The sequence below is a fragment of the Loxodonta africana genome, chromosome 12 (assembly GCF_030014295.1).
Source record: "Loxodonta africana isolate mLoxAfr1 chromosome 12, mLoxAfr1.hap2, whole genome shotgun sequence".
NCBI classification, from domain to species: Eukaryota; Metazoa; Chordata; class Mammalia; order Proboscidea; family Elephantidae; genus Loxodonta; species Loxodonta africana.
Window position 1 is genome coordinate 61,692,715 of NC_087353.1, and position 20,019 is coordinate 61,712,733.

The 20,019-nt window shown below is 42.6% G+C and overlaps 1 protein-coding gene across 11 annotated transcripts in view; it reads left to right on the forward strand.

Moving 5' to 3' along the window:
- RBFOX1 (RNA binding fox-1 homolog 1) overlaps positions 1–20,019 on the forward strand; it is a 440,264-nt gene that overhangs the window by 276,806 nt on the left and 143,439 nt on the right. For all 11 annotated transcript variants that reach the window (XM_064295558.1, XM_064295563.1, XM_064295566.1 and 8 more), the window contains one exon: positions 15,553–15,696. In XM_064295558.1, the coding sequence (XP_064151628.1) occupies positions 15,553–15,696 (144 nt within the window). The remainder of the gene's footprint in view (positions 1–15,552; positions 15,697–20,019) is intronic.

Here is a 20,019-nt window from a genome sequence, read left to right on the forward strand (position 1 = left end):
AACTTGGTTCTCATATAAGAATGAAATTGTTGCACTTCTCCATGAAGGTTTGTGTTTAAGTCATCAAAATAAGCCTGTGCTAATTTCTTTCTTTATTTTTTTTTTGTTAGTTTGTTTCTCTTTCCTTATTTTTATTTTATTGTGCTTTAGGTGAAAGTTTACAGTACAAATTAGTTTCTCATTCAAAAACGTAGACACAAATTGCTTTGTGACATTGGTGGTGATCCCGCAATGTTTTAACATTCTCCTTCTTTCCACGCCAGGTTCCCCGTGTCCATTCGTCCGGCTTTCCTGTCCCTCCTGCCTTCTCCTCTTTGTTTTTGGACGGGAGCTGCCCACTCTGTCTTGTATACTTGACTGAGCTAAGAAGCTCGTTCCTCCCCTGTGTTGTTTGCTTTATAGGCCTGTCTGACCTTTGGCTTAAGGGTGGACTTTGGGAGTAGCTTTTTTTCAGTTCTGAGTTAGCAGGGTGTCGGGGAGCCATAGTCCCAGAGGTACCTGTTGGTTCTTAGGGGTTGGGAATTGTTAGGCACAGCTTCCTCTGGACACATAGCTGACAAATTCTTTATCACCCTACCCTGCAGAGCTAAGATCCACAGACCAGGTGACTCCAGTAAATCCTGCAAAAGCTGGAACCTGTGGAAGTAGGAAACCTGTCAGAGAAGGAAAACTCAAAATATTTTCCACTAATAGCTGAGTGATAGAAAAGTGGTATGACTGCACCCTACCAAAGGCAGAAAACTCGTGAGACCTCGAACAAGGCAGTCCCATCGAGTTCCGGCTCTCACAGGTTTTACTATATCACCAGGTCTCTATGACCTTCAGGGAGCTTGTGAACTTCCTGGAATCATTTACAAGATTCAGGTGCATGTGGTTGGTTTGTTCATGCGTCACCTCCCGCCACACTTCAGTGGGTCCATGGCTTGCGTGAGATCTTCAAATGAGGACATAAACACAGAAACAGATTAAGAAACATTTAAGAAACAGGCTAAAGAGAAATAAATACTGCCAATGGGAAAATAATATTGACAGCTACAAAAGTTGCAGCTGCTGCTAATGAAATCCACTCTGCACGAGAGGCCCAGCTCTGTATAGGTGATGAATATTTAAATCTGGCAACACCATGCAAGGTGGATATTTTTGCCCCAAATTTATTTCATAAATATATTTTTTTAAATTTGAAACTTAGATGCAGAGTTGCCTTAATCATATTTTTCATTTCATAGCACACTGTCATCATTGGCCTGGGGGAGTCTTCCCCTCTTCTCTTGTCTTTTGCCTTCCCCTCATCCTTCTTCTTTTCTTTCTTCCACTTGTTATTGTTTTTCTCCCTCTCCCTCTCTCTCTCCTTCTTCTTCTTCCACTTTCCCTCCCTCCTCCTTCTTTCCGTCCTCCCTCCCTCCCTTCTGGCTTCCCTCCCTCTCTCTCCTTCTAACTTCCCTGCATTTCTCTCTCCTGCACCCATTCTCCATTCTCATCCTCTAACACACTATCACACTAAAGCTATGCTATCCGATAGAACTGTCTCCATTGAGAAATGTCTTCTATCTCTGCTGTGCAATATGAGAATGTATTAGTTTTTCTGTTGCTGCTGTAACAATCTACCACAAATTCAGTGGCTTAAGTGACACAAATGTATCATCTTGCCATTCTGTAGGTCAGAAATCTGAAATGAGTCTCACTGGGCTATAATTTCTTTTTGTAGGATCTGGGCAGGCTCTGTTGCCTTGTCTTTTCTGGCTTCAGAGACCACCCCCACTGATTTATTTGTCCCCTCCTTCCATCCTCAGAGCTAACAAACGCGAGTTGAGCCCTTCTCGCATGGCATCACTCTCATGTCCCCTTCTGCCTCTCTTCCGCTTTAAGGACCCCGTGATTACATTGGGTCCACCTGGACAATCCAGGGTCGCCTCTCTATTTCAAGGTCACTTAATTAGGCACTGTAATTCCATCTGCAACCTTAATTCCCCTTTGCCGTGTAAGGGAACATGTTCACAGGTTCCAGAGATTTAAAAAAATAAAGAAACCGTTGCCTTTAAGTTGACTCTGACTCATGGTGGCCCCATGAGTGTAAGAGTAGAATTGTGCTCCCCAGAGTCTTCAAGCGCAGATTTTTCAGAAGTAGATCACCAGCCCTTTCTTCTGAGGGGCTTCTGGGTGGACTCGAACCTCCGATCTTTTGATTAGGCTTAGGAATTTAATATCTTTGGAGAGGGTCATTATTCGTCCTACTGCAGGGAGCCACTAGCAACACGTGGCTCTTGAGCATGTGGAATGCGGCAGGTGTGACTAGGAAAGTGATTTTTTAATGTGATTCGACTTTAAATTTAAACATGGGTACTCGATTCAGTTATTAGAAAACTTTTAAGGATGTTTGAAAAATCCTAGACATTCTACATTGATTTTTTAAAGTCTAAATGGAGATCAAGTATTTGCAATGAAAATTGAAGAACAAATTGAAATGAGCCATAAATATAAAATATACACAAGAGTTTAAAGCTTAAAAAAAAGCAGTTGCTATTGAGCTGACCCCAACATATGGCACTTCCATGTGTGTCAGAGTAGGACTGTGCTCCATAGAGTTTTCAGTGGTTGATTTTTTTTTTTGGACGTAGATTGCCACGCCTTTCTTCAGAGTCACATCTGGTTGGACTTGAATCTCCAACCTTTTGGTTAGCAGCTGAGGGCATTTACCTAATGCACCACCCAAGTAACTCAGGAACACTTACCCACATATCTCCCTCACACTAGGCTTCCGCTTCTCAGTTACCTGGCTATTAGCAGGTCTGGCCACAGAGGTGGGCTTAAGCAGTGTTTCCATAGGTGTGGACAGTATGTGAAAGGTGCGTATTCTCCAGGACTCTGCTTATTCTCCAAGCCATCCCTGGATTGGTCGATATCAGAATCCAATTTCACCAAGATTAGCCCTGGGTTGCTCAGAGCTATTCATTGAATTAGGAACGATTATAGAGCAGGGAGCCCCGCGGTTCTTTATTAAAGTCTTTGTGGAGGCACTGAGTGATCTTCAGGAGATTAAAGTGCTGGTGGTGTTTTCTTAACATTTATAACCTACGCAGATACCTGGGGAGTTTGTTTATTAAGAAAAATTGGAGGCAAACATCTCACTTCCTAATAGGGCTTTAGCATTGGGCCAGAGAGAAGCTAGCAACCCATCCTAATGAGCTTATTTGGGAATTTCTGCCAAGTGCTGCCTGGAAACCCACCTCTTGAGATTAGTGAACTTTTCATCCACGTAGGTCCTGCAGCCTTTCGCATGTGACGGTTTTAGGCTGCAACTCAGAGCGGTGAGCATCTGTGGGCCTGAGGAATAAAGAACAAAAACAATTAATACGTTAATAATAATGATGACAACCCCTTGTGTTATGGGTTGAACTGTGTTCCCAAAAAATATATGTTATAAATCCTAACCCCTGTATCTGTGGGTGGAGCATTGGTGGCACAGTGGCTAAGAGCTCAACTGCTAACCGGAACGTCAGCAGTTCGAATATGCCAGTCATTCCTTGGAAACCCTACGGAGCAGTTCTAATCTGTCCTCTAGGGTTGCTATAAGTCAGAATTGACTCCATGGCAATTTTTTTTTTTTTTTTTTTTAATACCTGTGGATAAGGAGCCCTGGGGGCACAACAGTTAAACACTCTGCTGCTAACTTGAAGGTTGGCAGTTCGAACCCACCCAGTGGCTCCACAGGAGAAAGACGTAGTGACCTGCTTCCATAAAGGTTACAGCTAAGAAAACCCTATGAGGCAGTTGAACTCTGTTACCTGGGATTGCTGTGAGCTGAAATCAGCTTTCCCACACCTCACAACAACATACCTGGGGATATAATCCCATTTGGAAATAGGGTTTTCTTTTTATGTTAATGAGACCCTATCAGTATAGGGTGTGTCTTAACCCAATCATTTTGGAGCGGTAAAAGGAGCAGAGTAAGCACAGAAGGCAGTAGATGTGAATGGGGACAGGTAGATACCACATGGAGGTAGCCAAGGAACACCAAGAAGCCACGACATGGGCTTTTCCGCCAGAATGGACAGAGAGAGCCTTCCCCTAGAGCCAGCATCCTGAATTTGGACTTCAAGCCTCCTAAACTGAGAAAAGAAATTTCTGTTTCTTAAAGGTACCCACCTGTGGTATTTCTGTTATAACAGTACTAAGAGACTAAGATACCTTGTGCTTCCACGTGGGGCTCAACAGTTCACAAATACTTTGATATTATGATCCCACTCTAATTTTTTTTTTTTCTGAAGGATCTCAGGATCCCTGGTGGTACAGTGGTTAAGCACTTGGCTTCCTACTGAAAGGTCTGCCTGCTGTTAGAAACACTAGCTGTTCCGTGGGAGAAACATGTGACAGTCTGCTTCCATAAAGATTACAGCCTTGGAAATCCTATGGGGCCGTTCTATGCTGTCCAATAGGCTCACTATGAGTTAGAATCAACTCGACAACAATGGTTGTTTTTTTGTTGCTGTTGTTATTGTTGTTGAGAATATACACAACAAAACATACACCTATTCAACTGTTCCTACGTGTATAATTCAGATAAATTAATTACATTCTTCGAGTTGTGCAACCATTCTCACCCTCCTTTTCTGTAAACTCGTTAACGTATTAACGTGAACTCACTGCCCCTTAAGGCTCCTTTCTAATCTTTTGAGTTGCTCTTGTTACTTTGATCTCATATAGATAGTTCTTAAAAGAGCATAATACTCAGGGGAGACATTTTTTACAACTTAAACTATTGTTGGGTTTTAAGAAGACTTCAGGGGATATTTTTGAAAAGATTATCTCAGGGCAAGAGTTTCAAGGGTTCATCCAGCCTTTATGGCTTCAAATAGTCTGGAGTCCATGAAAATTTAAAGTCCTGTTTTGCATTTTCCCCCTTTTGATCAGGATTTTTCTGTAGGAGTGGTGAGAGTGGGCACTCTTGTCTTATTCCCTATTTCAAAGAGAAAGCTCTCAGTCTTTCTCCATTGAGTATAATGTTGGTTGTTGGCTTTTTATATATGCCCTGAATCATATTGAGTAATTTCCCTTCTATTCCAATTTTCTTTAGGGTTTTCATTAAGAAAGGTTGTTGGATTTTATCAAATGTTTTTTCTGCGCAGATAGAGATGATTATATGATTCTTTTCCTTTGTTCTATTGATGTGTATTACATTGATTGACTTTCTAATGTTGAGCCATCCCTGCATTCTTGAAATAAAGCCCACTTGATCATAGTGCATGATTCTTTTAATATGCTCTTGGATTCTATTTGCTAATATTTCATTGAGGATTTTTGCATATATACTTATAAGTTCGAACCCACCAAGTGCTCCTTGGAAACTCTATGGGGCAGTTCTACTCTATCCTACAGGGTCGCCACGAATCAGAATTGACCCAATGGCAATGGGTGGGCTTTTCTTTTTACTCATAAGTGATATTGGCCTGTGGCTTTCTTTTCTTGTGGTGTCTTTAACTGGTTTTGGTATCAAGGTTATGTTATTTCACAGAATTAATTAGGGAGTGTTCCTTCCTTCTCTATCTTTTGAAAGAGTTTAAACAGTTTTGGTGTCAATTCTTCACTAAATATTTGGTAGAATTCCCCAGAGAAATCACCTGGCCCGGGGCTTTTTGTTGTTGTAGCTGTTGGGAGGCTTTTGATCACTAATTTGATCTCTTCACTCGTTATGGTTCTGTTGAGACTTTCTATTGCCTCTTAGGTCAGTTTGGATTGGTTATGTGCTTATAAGAATTTTTCCATTTCATCCAATTTATCCAATTGACAATGGGTTTTTGGTTATAAAGGATCCAGGACAGGTATGGATATTATCATTTTATGTATATGCCAACTAAAGCCCAGAGGCAGGAAGTTGTGGCCACGAAGCTCACTCATGGCAAACTCGTGCTTACCCATGTATGCCACAGATATTCACTGAGTGCTTACCCTGTGGAGCCCTGTTGGCGCAGTGGTTAAGAGCTCAGCTGCCAACCAAAAGGTCAGCAGTTTGAATCCACCAGCCACTCCTTGGAAACCCTATGGGGCAGTCCTGCTCTGTCCTATAGAGTCACTGTAGTCAGAATCAACTTGATGGCAATGTTTGGTTTTTTGGTTTGACTTACCTTGTACTGGAGTCCCTGGTGGTACAAACAGTTAATGTACTTGGCTGCTAACTGGAAGGTTGGAGGTTTGAGTCCTCCCAGAGGCACCTCTGAAGAAAGACCTGGTGATCTGCTTCCAAAAAATCAGCCATTGAAAACCTTATGGAGCACAGTTCTACTCTAACATGCATGCCTCACCATAAGTAGGAGTCTATTCGGTGACAAATAGAACTGTTTGTACCACTCAGGGACTCCAGCACTGGGCACTACTTTCTGCAAGTGGTTCTCAACCAGGGATGACTTGGTAATGCCTGGAGGCATTTTTCGTTGTCACAACTTGGAAAAGGTTGCTACTAGCATTTGAGACAAGGTATGCTGCTAAGACCAATTATGCAAGACCAACAACTTATTTGTTGCAAATACCTTTTTTCAACGACATAAACAGCAACTATACCCATGGACCTCACTGGATGGAATACACAGGAATCAAGTCAACTACGTCTGTGGAAAGAGACTATGGAGAAGCTCAATATCATTGGTTAGAACAAGGTGAGAGGCCAGCTGTGGAAGAGCTGGCCCCTCACCTCATCAATTGCTCCTATGCAAATTCAAGTTGAAGCTGAGGAAAGTTAAAAAATAGTCCACGAGAGCCAAAGTACGACCTTGAGTACATCCCACCTGGATTTAGAGACCATCTCAAGAATAGATTTGACACATTGAACACTAATGATCAAAGACCAGAGGAGTTGTGGGGTGGCATCAAGGACATCACACATGAAGAAAGCAAGAGGTCGTTAAAAAGAGAGGAAAGAAAGAAAAGACCAAAATGGCTGTCATAACACTCTGAAAGTTGCTCTTGAACATGGGGTAGCTAAAACAAAAGGAAGAAATGATGAAGAGCACTGAATGAAAGATTTCAAAGGGTGGCTTGAGATGACAGAGTAAAGTATTATAATGACATGTGCAAAGACCTGGAGTTAGAAAACCAAAGGGGAAGAATGTGCTTGGTGTCTCTCAAGCTGAAAGAACTGAAGAAAAAATTCAAGACTTGAGTTGCAACATTGAAGGATTCTATGGTGAAAGTATTAAATGATGCAGGAAGCATCAAAAGAAGGTGGAAGGATTACAGGAGTCACTTTACCAAAAAGAATTGGTTGACATTCAGCCATTTCAGGCAGTAGCATATGATCAAGAACGAATGGTACTGAAGAGGTCGAAGCTGCGCTGAAGGCATTGGTGAAAAACAAGGCTCCAGGAATTGAAGGCATACCAATTGAGATACTTCAACAAATGGCTGCAGCTGGAAGTGCTCGCTTGTCTATGCTAAGAAATTTGGAGGAGGGCTACCTGGCCAACCAACTGGAAGAGATCCAGATTTGTGCCCATTCTAAAAAGAAAGGTGATCCAACAGAATGTAGAAATCATAAAACAATATCATTAATATCACAGGAAAGTCAAATTACGCTGAAAACCATTCAAAAGTGGTTACAGCAGTACATTGACAGGGAACTGCCTGAAATTCAAGCCAGATTTAGAAGATGTGGAATGAGGGATATCATTGCTCATGTCAGATGGATCTTGGCTGAAAACAGAGAATACCATAAAGATGTTTACCTGTGTTTTATTGACTATATAAAGGCATTTGACCCTATGGATCATAAAAATTATGAAAAAGATTTTGAAGAATGGCAATTTTAGAACACTTGATTGTGCTCATGAAGAGCCTGTACACAGACCAAGAGGCAGTCATTCAAACAGAACAAGGGGATATTGCGTGGTTTAAAATCAAGGAAGGTGTGTGTCAGCGTTATGTCCTTTCATCACACTTATTCAATCTGTACACTGAGCAAATAATCCAAGAATCTGAACTATTTGGAGAAGAACCAGGCATCAGGACTGGAGGAAGGCTCATTAACAACCTGCGATATACAGATGACAACCTTGCTTGCTGAAAGTGAAGAGGACTTGAAACACTGATGAAGATCAAAGACTACATCCTTCAGTATGGATTACACCTCAGCAAAAGGAGGACAAAAATCCTCACAACTGGACCAATAAGCAACATCACAATAAATGGAAAAAATATTGAAGTTGTCAAGCATTTCATTTTACTTGGATCAACAATCCATGCCTGTGGAAACAGCAGTCAAAAAATCAAATGACATATTGCATTGGGCAAATCTGAGGCAAAACCCTGTTTCAAGGGTTAAAAAGAAAAGATATCACCTTGAGGACTAAGATGTACCTGACCCAAGCCATGGTATTTTCAATTGCCTCATATGTGTGTGAAAGTTAGGCAATTAATAAGGAAGACCAAAGAAGAATTGATGTATTTAAACTATGATGTTGGTGAAGAATACGGAACATACCATGAACTGCCAGAAAAATGAATAAATCTGTCTTGGAAGAAGTACAGACAGAACATCCTTAGAACCAAGGATGGCAAGACTTCATCTCATGTGATTTGGACCTGTTATCAGGCCCCTGGAGAAGGACATCATGCTTGGTAAAGTAGAGGGTTTGCGAAAAAGAGGAAGACCTTCAATGAGATGGACTGACACAGCGGCTACAACACTGGGCTCAAACATAGCAATGATTGTGAGGATGGCACAGGACCAGGCGGTATTTCATTCCTTTCGTTGTGTGGATTGGAATTGACTCGACAGCACCTAACAACAAGAACAGTGCTGCTAAGCATCCTAGGATGTACAAGGCCAAAACCAAGCCATTGCCACTGAGTCGATTCCTACTCCCTGCGACCCTCTAGGACAGAGTAGAACTGGCCCATAGACCTTCCAAGGAGCGCCTGGTGGATTTGAACTGCCGGCCTTTTGGTTAGCGGCCATAGCTCTTAACCACTACACCACCAGGGTTTCGATGCACAAGACAGATCCCTATAATATTCTTGTCATTACTGTTAGCTACAGTCAAAGCAGCCCCCAACTCTTGGTGACCCTATGCAAAAATAGAGCAAAATACTGCCTGACCCTGTGCCTTTCCCATGATTGGTTGCTGATCAGAGCATAAGATTTTCACTTTTGGAAGTAGATCTCCAGGCCTTTCCTCCTAGTCTGTCTTAGTCTGGAAGCTCTGCTGAAACCTGTTCAGCATTATAGCAAAACACAAGCCTCCGCTGACGGGTGGTAGCTGTGCTTCAGGTGCATTGGCTAGGAATTGAACCTGGATCTCCAACATGGAAGGTAAGAATTCTACCTTTTTGCCACCAAGACTGCTCACCATACTGTATTACATCTTAAATTCTTGGTTTTTTGAGCTTCCTTGACTTCTTCCCTTCTCTGTTATTGAACCAGTGTTAATTTGCTGAGTTACTATGTCCCACCTTTTGAGCTTCCAAGTTCACCCTGAGGTTCATTTCCAATTCCGGTGGCTCCCACTTTAAGCAAAAATGATTTTTTTACAAACAATCAGACACAGGTAAATCAAGAGTTCTTCTTGCAAGGATTAATTCCTATTGAGCCTTGCCTCGCACTAGCGTTAGGGAATATAACTGCAAATTGGGTAGTCTCTGCTGTTCAGAAATACACAGGCTAGATATTTTGTACCACTAGCAAGTCCCCTAGCTTTTTCACTTTTTTTTTTTTTTTTTTTATCCTCTTTAGAAATTTCACTCTGTCTTTGTAACGAGCTTTAACGCACTTCTCAGGAACACTGTGACTGCTGATTGATTTGTGTGAGGTTCAGTGCTAGGCACTGGGAGTCTGCAGACAGGTCCTTGTCTTTACAGAGCATTGATGGCCTTTTGGGATGCCAGTGGAGGGATTCAAAGCCCAGTTAATGCGTGTCCCTGCATCTAGAGTTGAGGACAGGAAGGCAGTTGGTGAGCCTGGGCTGGAGAAGGGAAGATTTGTGTCTCCTTTCTGTTTAGGGACTTCATTATGGTGACCCTGTGACAGATGGGGACTTGGGGCAGCTCTGACAGGGACATCCTCCCATCTTCTGGACCTAAGTTGAGGCTAAGCCCTTTGAGAGCTTTATGGCCCCTGAACAGAAAAAAATACATCTGCTCCTGATGACATCTGCTCATAATACATTACTTCTGGTTGGCTTGCTTAGTGGGGAATGGTAGTGGGTTGAACGGTGGCCCTTAAAAGATATGTCCACATCCTAAACCCCGGACCTGTGAATGTGACCATATTTGGAAAACGGGTCTTTGCAGATAGAATCAAGTTAAGGATCTCAAGATGAGAACATTCCTGATTTAGGGTGGACCCTAAATCCAACTGCCAAAACCCAAAAATCAAACCCATTGCCATCCAGTCGATTCCACTCTTAGCAACCCTATAGGACAGAGCAGAACTGCCCCCAAAAGGTTTCCAATGAGCATCTGGTGGATTCGAACTGCTGACCTTTTGGTTGTCAGCTGTGGCTCTTAACCACTTTGCCACCAGGGGTATGATCCAATGGCAGATGTCCTAATAAGAGAAAGAAAGAGAGTGATTTGAGTCTCAGACACACAGGGGAGGAGAAGGCCAGGCGTAGAAGTAGGCAGAGGCTGGAGTCATGCCCCTCTAAGCCAAGGAATGCCTGGAGCGACCAGATGATGACACATGCTATAGACTCTGTAGTAGTTGCTTTGTACATCTCCTGATGCATTTTGTCCTCTCCACAACGCAGTGAGGTTGGCACTGTTATTGTTCTCCTTTCCAGATGAGTAAATTGAGACCCAGGGAAGTGATGTGTCCTTCGGTTAGCAAGTGATGGAGCTGGGCTCACACACAGGTTTTTGCAATTCGAAAACCCTCTTTCTTTGTGTTACATTGCAATACTTAAATAATGAAGTAGCAATTCTGTGTGAGAAGAAGTACTGCCAGGATGCTCCTTAGAAGCGAGGATGATGAGACTTCGTCTCCCATACTTTGGACATGTTATCAGGAGGGACCAGTCCCTAGAGAAGAACATCATGCTTGGTAGAGGGTCAGTGACAAAGACGAAAACCCCCAACAAGATGGACTGACTCAGTGGCTACAACAATGAGCTCAATCATAGCAGTGATTGTGAGGATGGCCGAGCATGTTTCGTTGTGTTGTACCTGAGGTCCCTATGAATCGAAACTGACTCATTGGCACCTAACAACAACACCATTTAAACAAGCACACTCAGTCCAAAAAAAAAAAGTACACACACATATATACATATTTTTTTTCTGTTGTTCTTTCAAACTTCTGAATCCTGAAACCTCTGTTCTTCCGTTTTCCTTTTAATACTCCTACAATGGTCTGAAACATTTTTTGCTTATTTTTTTTTACTCTTTTTCTTTAAAAAAGAATTTTAGCACACAGGTATTCCTCCAGAACGATTTCTGAGCATTTGCATGTATGCATACACTACCAAGTGCTTAATTGAGCGTTGTATGTTTTTATCAAAGGAAACAATGCAAAGATTTCTCCAAAGTCCTGTTTGACTAAAGATGATTAATTTTAATTTTCACATGAGCAGCATAATGCTATTAATCATTTAATATGTTTAATCATAATCTCTGTAATTCCTAATTAGGTTTATTAAACTGAAACATCCAGCAGTTGTGTACAAACCGAAATGTAAGTTTCCTTCTTGGGATGAGAAGGAGCTCATTTTAATTCATGTTTAAATACCAACTTCTAACAGGAGGGAGAAAATGGGCCAGAAGCTTGGGGTCTAGTCCCAACACTTAGTTACTGCTTCTGCAAATTTAGAGCCTTGTGCTTGAGTACCAAGGCCCCTTGCTCACTCCTCCAGCAGGTAATGTTCTCATGATTCAAAGCCATTTCTGTCTCAGGGACGTGTAATTGCGTTTTGCTGTTCTTAGTTGCCTTTGATTTGGTTATGACTCATGGCAGTCTTACATGTAATGGAGCAAAACATTGCCTGGTCTTGCACCATTCCTATAATCATTGGTATGTTTGAATCCATTATTGTGGCTATTGGCGTAGTGCCTTCCAACCTAGGGGGCTCATCTTCCAGCACTTTATTGCGATTCATAGAATTTGGGTTGGCTAATTTTCCGAAGTAGATTACTAGACCTTTCTTCCTAGCCTGTCTTAGTCCAGAAGCTTCCCTGAAACCTGTCCACTCTGGTTGACCTGGCTGGTATTTGAGATATCAGTGGCATAGCTCCCAGAATCATAGCATCATGCAAACCACCACAGTCCAACAAACCAACAGACCAAACCAAACCAAACCCAGTGCCATCAAGTCGATTCCGACTCATAGCGACCCTGTAGGACAGAGTAAAACTGCCCCATAGAGTTTCCAAGGAGCACGTGGCGGATTCGAACTGCCGACCCTTTGGTTTGCAGCTGTAACACTTAGCCACTACGCCACCAGGGTTTTCAACCTACAGACAGGTGGTGACTAATTGTATTACTAGCAGGGAAAACACAGTTCCTGCCCTGGTGGGGCTCAGTGTTAATATACTGAGATTTGACTACTACTTGGAGATGGCGAAGTTGGTTGTTTTCTCATTCAGTCATTGGTTTGGTTTACACATACTCCCATCATTCACTCATTCATTCAGTCAGTGAGCCCATCGCTTGTTAAGCAGATTCTTGTCATTTGCCTACCATGGCTCAGCTGCTGGTCACACCATGCCCCTGCTGTGGCCCTTTGATGGCAGCTGATAGCTGTTAGGATGAAGTTCAGACCCTCCCTCTGCACACAGGGTCATGGTGATCCAGCCCTTGCCGACCTTTGCAATCTGGTCCCCTGCCTTTCCTCCATACACACCCTTCCCACCAGTGACACCAAAACCCACACATACTCCCCTGAATCCAGAACATTCTTTCACATCTCTGCGTCTTTGCTCCCGCTCGGTCATCTGCTGGCAGAGCAGCTATCTCCTTCACCTCTTTCCTTAGATACTTCTCACGTCACCTTTCCCCTCCAGGGTGGCATGTTTTCCTGACCCTCCAGCTGTGCCATGTGTCCCTGATTCAGGCTGACTCAGTCCTTCATGATTTATTCTCAGCCCAATGTTTAACAATCTGTATTGCTGTTATTGTTGTTCAGTGCTTTCCAGTCAATTCCGACTCATAGCAACCCTATAGTGACCCATAGGACAGAGTAGAACTGCCCCATAGGGTTTCCAAGAAGCAAAGCCGACTACCACATCTTTCTCCCGAGCAGCAGCTGGTAGGTTCAAACTGCTGACATTTTGGTTAGTAGCCAAGCACTTAACCACTGCTCCACTAGGCCTCCTTACTGTCTGTATTAAGTTGTCTTTTTCTCCTTCTCTCTCTTCCAATAAACTGAGATCTATATGTGACTTAGGGTCCGACTTACGTGTCTAGAACACAGTAGCTGCTCCGTAAAAATGCATTTCATAAATAAATGAGTCTTCTCTGTCCTCTAGTGTCACTATGAATCAGAATCGACTTGACGGCAGTGGTGGGTCAGAGGTGATTTTTACTCTTCTCCCTTGACAATTTTTTAAATCACCACCACTTCTGAAAATCCATTACCTTCCATTTATTGAATATATGTTGTTGTTTTTGTGTGCCTTTGAGCTGATTCTGACTCACAGCGACCCCATGTGACAGAGTAGAACTGCCCCACAGGGTTTTCTAGGCTGTAAGTTTTATGGGAGCAGATTTCCAGGTCTTTCTGCCACAGAGCCTCTGGGTGGGTTTGAACCACCAGCCTTTCAGTTAGCAGCCAAGCGCTTAACATCGCACCCCCAGGGCTTCTTTATTGAGAATATGCCATCTGTCAAGAATTCTGCCAACTTGGCACACATTATTGGGTTTCACCTTCACAAAGCCTAACAAGGGATATTCTATTCTTATTCCCTGTTTTTCATATAAGAAAACTATCAACATCCTCCCTCCTATTAAATCCAACAACATTGAAGAATAGTTTGCCAGTCATTGAGAGATCTTATCTTCAAAATATAATTCAGAATGTGTTGATGGAGGGGAGACGGGTACAAATGAAATCCGCCAAGAAACACAAGGGTTGATGAGAACCTCACTAATTATGCCTGTGTTGTTTGGGTGTTTCGTTTGTATTTCAGTTTGTAAGCTCATCTCCTTCTCTGTGGCTTTATTATTTTACACCTGGATGCTTGCATTGATAGTTTCATTCCAGTTACGTGCTTATAAATTGCTCATAAATAGGTGAGGAAGCTGCCTTGTTCATAAATTTGTTGGGCTTCAGCAAATTGTTTTCTATCGTGGTTTCAGAGAATCAGGGGATCTCATGCAAGTGGTGTCTTCTGCCACCTAGAGGCAGGACATGTTAATTGCAGGAAAAGTATCTAGAAAATGAAGTGTCAATGATAAGTGAAAACTGTTGAACTGAGACAATGACTGTGGCTATGACAATACCAAATGTTACTGTGGCTTTTCTCCTAGGCTTGGCTATTTATGGGAGCCAATGTGATGTTAACCAGTTTTGTTTTAGTTTGTTTTTTGGAGAGAAGGAGATCATGTAACATCATCTAAACCAGGTCCAATAGAAATTTCTGCAATGATGAAAACGTTCTATAACTGCACTGTCCAGTATGGAAGCCACTGGCCACATGTAGCTATTGAGCACTGGAAATGTGGCTGGTGCAAAGAAAGACCTGAACATTTTATTTTATTTTAACTAATTTAAATAACCCCATGTGGTCAGCTATATCAGATTACACAGGTGCCCACAACCCAGAAGCTAAAAGTTGAAAACAGCAACAAAAAATTAAGTCAATGAGTTGGTTGCTTTGACTACAGAATACCAAATAAGCTTTTCAGTTTATTTTTTTCACTGCATTTACTGATATTTTATCTGCACAGCCTCAGCAATTATGTGTGCAATGTTAAGATTCTGAACAGCGTTGACTGAGGATTATACACTCTCCTACTTTAATGATTAATGCCCCCTTCTTGATAAGGTTTTCTTTGATTGCCTTTTAAAACTCCCCACCCTTGCTTTAATTTTCTCTGTAGTGTTTATCACCATCTGCCAAACTATATTTATTTATTTGTTATCTGTCTTCCTCCAGAAGAATGTACGCTCTATGAAGGCATGAATTTCTATCTGCTTGGCTCACTGCTAAATCCCAGCACCATGCTGGGCACACAGTGGCTTTTCAATGAATATTTGTTGAATTAATAAGTGAATGAATGAATGGCTCAGCAGTTCCTTTGTTGTTGTTTGGTGCTTTCAAGTCAACTCCAACTCGTAGTGATCCTATAGGACAGCGTAGAAGGGCCAAATAGGATTTCCTAAGCCGTAATCTTTACAGGAGCAGATAGCCAGGTCTTTCTCTTGCAGAGCAGCTGGTGGGATCCAACTGCTGTCCTTTCAGTCAGCAGCCAAGTGCTTAACCATTGCACCACCAGGGCTCCTTTAGCAACTCTTATCCTTTCCTTATTCCTTTGTTCTTGTGTGTTCCCACCATGTAGAGGAAACAAAAGCGCATTGGGACAGAGCCTTTGGGTCCACTCAGAGCCTCTCTGCTTTGCTCTTGTTCTTTTAGCAGACAGATGATGCAGCGCCAACAGATGGCCAGCCCCAGACACAACCTTCTGAAAACACGGAAAACAAGTCCCAGCCCAAGAGGCTGCATGTCTCAAACATCCCCTTCAGGTTCCGGGATCCGGACCTTCGACAAATGTTTGGCGTAAGTACCACCTTTCTTCTTTGCAGTCCCCACTCTGGGAGTCCCCAGAGTTCTCCCTTCCTCCTGTAAGCTCTCGCTATTTACAGTACTAAGGTGAGATGTTTACTGTGGAGGAAAAAGCATGTTAGACCCTGGCCTGTGGGTGTATCGTCCATAAGATCCCTTTATGACTTTAGTATAAATTTCTTTGCTTATGCTCACCATGTTACCACTCTGCTACATCGTTCCCTTCTTAATAAATAACAGGAATATCAAATGGAAAATGAACTCTCATATTACCCACTGTCAAAACAAGTCCGCTGATTATCCCAAATCCAGTGGTCTGGGACCCCACGTCATGGCTAAAATATACATTCCGAGTCATCTTGGTTCTTCTCTCTGCTGCAGTTGATCACTTATCAGGAAGAGCCACTCGTGGCATATTCCCCCATTCTCCACTCTTTCCCAGGCACTGTGCATTCAGATTTTAGGTGCAGCTGCAAAGAATAGCTAGTTCTGGATAAAGCCTCATTTAAAAATAAAAGAAAGAAGAAGAAGAAAAGCCCTAGAGATTGCTAAGTCTGACTTGAATTCTGCAGCATACGTTCTCCTGGAATCATTGAGTAGGCCTCAGAGGTGCTAATGTGATTCTATATGCCACAGATGTCAGCCTTGCCCAGTGCTATAGTGAAATGAGGAGCCGGCCAGAAACCACCTCCAACCGAGAGAAAACAAATGGTAGAGCTGCTTCCTCATGTATCATCATGAGCCTGATTCTTTCTCTGGGACATATCGGTCTGACCCATGTTGGGAAGGGAGGTATTTGCCATTCCTTTGGGCTTAGTTCCACCAAAGGACAGAGCCACAACAGGGCTTGGATATTATCCTTTTTGCAGATGTGTTATTCTTCCTAGGTGCCATCAAGTTGGCTCCCAATTCTCAGATTACCCACTGTTAAAACAAGCCCACTGATTATCCCAAATCCAGGGGCCTGGGACCCCATGTCATGTTAAATAAACATTACCAGTCATCTTGGTTCTTTATAATGACCTTATGTATAACAGAACAAAACCTTACCCAGTCCTGTGCCATCTTCATGCTCACTGATATATTTGATCCCATTGCAGCCACTGTGTCCATCCACCTCACTGAGGGTCTTCCTCTTTTTCTGTGGCCCTGTACTTTACCAAGCATGACGTAATGCCTTCCAACTTGAAGTGCTCTTCTTCCAGCCCTATTTCGGAAAGTGTTCTATTGTGACGCATGAAGTTTCATTGGCTAATTTTTTTTCAGAAATAGATCACCAGGTCCTTCCTCCTAGTCCGTTTTGGAATGGGAGCCCTGATGAAACCTGTCCACCATGGGTGACCCTGCAGGTATTTGAAATATTGATGGCATAGCTTCCAGGATCATAGCAACATACAAGCCACGTCAGTCAGGAAAACTGACAGATATGTGGTGGTTTACAAATAAGTCAGTCGATTTGTCCATTTGTCCATAATGTTGGTGGGAAGTGCCTGTGGATTCAATTAAAAGAACTGCATCCATAGCGTTGACTTACAGCAAAGCTGGGTTGCTTGGAGAGTGTCTTTTAAGAGCTTGTGCATGGCTGCAGATATTACAAAAGGAATAAGAAGAGGGCCAACTTCAGTGCCTTTTTCTGTACAGAGCTGGTATAATTCCCCATATGAAAAAAAGAGCCTCAAGTTCATTACCCAAGGGCTCTGCAATTGTGGGGTGAGCCCGTAGCTTTTACTCCTTTACTACACATGGTGTTTATCAAGTATGCATCTGACACAAAGGCAGCACAAGCATCCTAATATTTAAGATACCCAGAGTTGAATCCTGACATTTCAGAGGAAAAGGTCAGTGTTTGCACTTTTATCTCCCTCATTTGGTAATAACCTTGAGTTAAGCCCTCTAACTCTTCCAGAGCCGGAGATACCCTCGGGCACTTTCAGGTCAAAGATGACTTTGAAAAGTGCAGAGCATTCAAAGTTAAAGTCGAGGTTAAGTGTGTGTAAAGCAGTGAGACCTGGTTTGAATGGCGAGCAGCCAGAGGAATTGTATTCTTTTTGCCATGTCAAGTTAGGAAATGTCTTACTGTTCAGTCTGTCTTTAGTCATCAAGGTACGATGTCATGGGGTTGTTAGCTTTGAGTTTGGTGATCTTAATGACCATCCCAGTGCTGGTTCATGATGTCACTCACAATGAAACACACTTAGTTCCCACCCCAAAGGGTCCTCTTCCCTCTCCGGCCTTCTCACTTATCTTGAAAGTTACCCAAGTGTTAAAGAGAAATATTCAAAACATCCACAGGTAGAACTCGCAGAGAAGGGACTGCATCTCTCTATTCTTGGAGGTATAGAACAGGTGGCACAGAGTAAGTTTTCACCAAAAAGATCCTTCTACCTTCATCAAGTCTTGGTCAAAATCCGCTGGTTTCAGAACCACCTTTTATTGAAAGTCAACATTTTTGAGCAAGTGGCAATGTGCTGGGTCTCACTGAAGAAAATGCAGCAAAAAATCGGTAACATTAAAATGAATTGTGTTCATTACCAACAGCATCTGTGTTCATTTAAGAGAAAGTATGTAACAGTTGTGTAGGGAGGGATGGGAGAGTTAGTCCATAAAAATTACTGGGGCACATGTGGATTCGTGTACTACTTGTACTAATCCTGAGGCCCCCTTGGTTTACAACCACCATCTAAAGAAATGGAATTTAAACAGTAAAAGTCTGTTTTTGCCGGCCAAGCATCAGTGGCGGCAAACCCACACTTGTCATGAGGCACATTTAGGGGTGTGGGCCACCTTGAAGAGCATCTGTGAGCATTCTGGCTGGCCCCCCCACACTGAAGTTTAGAGAATTAGGCATGGTTTCCTCTTTCAGATCATAGTTACTATAAGAAAGTATATTTTTATCCCAGCTAGATATTTGTCAAATCATTTGGCCACGAGGCGTCTTCTGTCCTTTCGGCACTTCATTCTGCCCTTGTCCCCTTATATTGGCAGGGCTTAAAACAAGGACATGACAGAGTAAGGCACCCACAAAGATCTTTGCTACTTTGTCCTTTGCCTGTTTTGTTAAATAGGGCCATGGGGACTTCAAAGGGTGGCGGGGGACGGGGGGGGGGGGACTGGTAGTGTTCATAACCACTTCTTTAATCAATAATTCTGTGATGAAGTTTGTAACCCAACACATCTAATGGCTACTGCAAGTGTCGCACATTTTATTTTTAATTTGTGGCTCCAGTGCCTCTTTGTTGCAACCCTAGGTACTTTCTCCCACCACACATCCTGTATTCTTTACTCCTTCCTTTTTTGGAAACACTTGTTCCAGTGCTGGACATTAAATCTTCTAGCTCATCTTAGATTTCCTTTCTTTTTTTCTTTTAAGGTGGAACATGTCTTGGCCAAGAAGTTATATGATTCAATATGCAAGTAGAAGCCAGAGTCTTTTGAAAACACCCTTAGGGGTGTGAATGAGTGGATGTCTTATATCATCAGGGGCAGTAGTTCTGATGTTTTGCTGGAAGAGATATTGGTGCTGGCCTGGTGATGTTCTCAGTGAGCTCTTTGTGTCAGGGTTCATCCATGAGCATTCATTTTCTTTGCATTTGAATTCTTGATGAGCCTATGGAATGAGTGTTTGGGTTTCCACTAAATTCGTTACAATGCCTTGCTCCTGAGCAGAATGTTTAATTTAAGCAAATATTTTAAATGTAAATGTTTCTGGGTTTAGAGAGGGAGTTGTTGTTAGTTGCCATCAGTATGGTTCCGACTCATGGCAGCCCTATATGCACAGAGTAGAACCACTCCATAGGGTTCCAAGGCTGCTACCTTTTGGAAGCAGACCACCAGACCTTTCTTCCAAGGTGCCTCTGGGTGAGTTTGAACCTCCAACTTTCAGCTAGTAGGAAAGTGGGTTATAGTACATTCAGATCTCTGCCATAACACAGTCTATCATAGAGTCGTTTTGAGAATCAGCCGTTCCCCCTCAAATGTGCACAGTGTTCTTATTTATAAAATGGCTTGTTTCTGCTGTCACAATCCAGCTCCTCTGGGCAGGAAAATGATCTAGCCAAGTTTCTCCTTATTGTCAGGAAACCAGACCACATGACTTTTAGTTGCAGTAAAAGAAGGTCCTCTGAACACCTGTTCTAGTTATCTACTGCTGCTGTAACAGAAATACCACAGGTGGATGGCTTTAACAAAGAGAAATTCCCTCAGATTTAGGAGGCTAGAAGTCTGAATTCTTTTTCTGTTGCCTCTGGGGAAAGGTCCTTGTCATCAGTCTTCCCTGATCAATGAGCTTCTAAGCACAGGAACCCTGGGTCCAAAGGA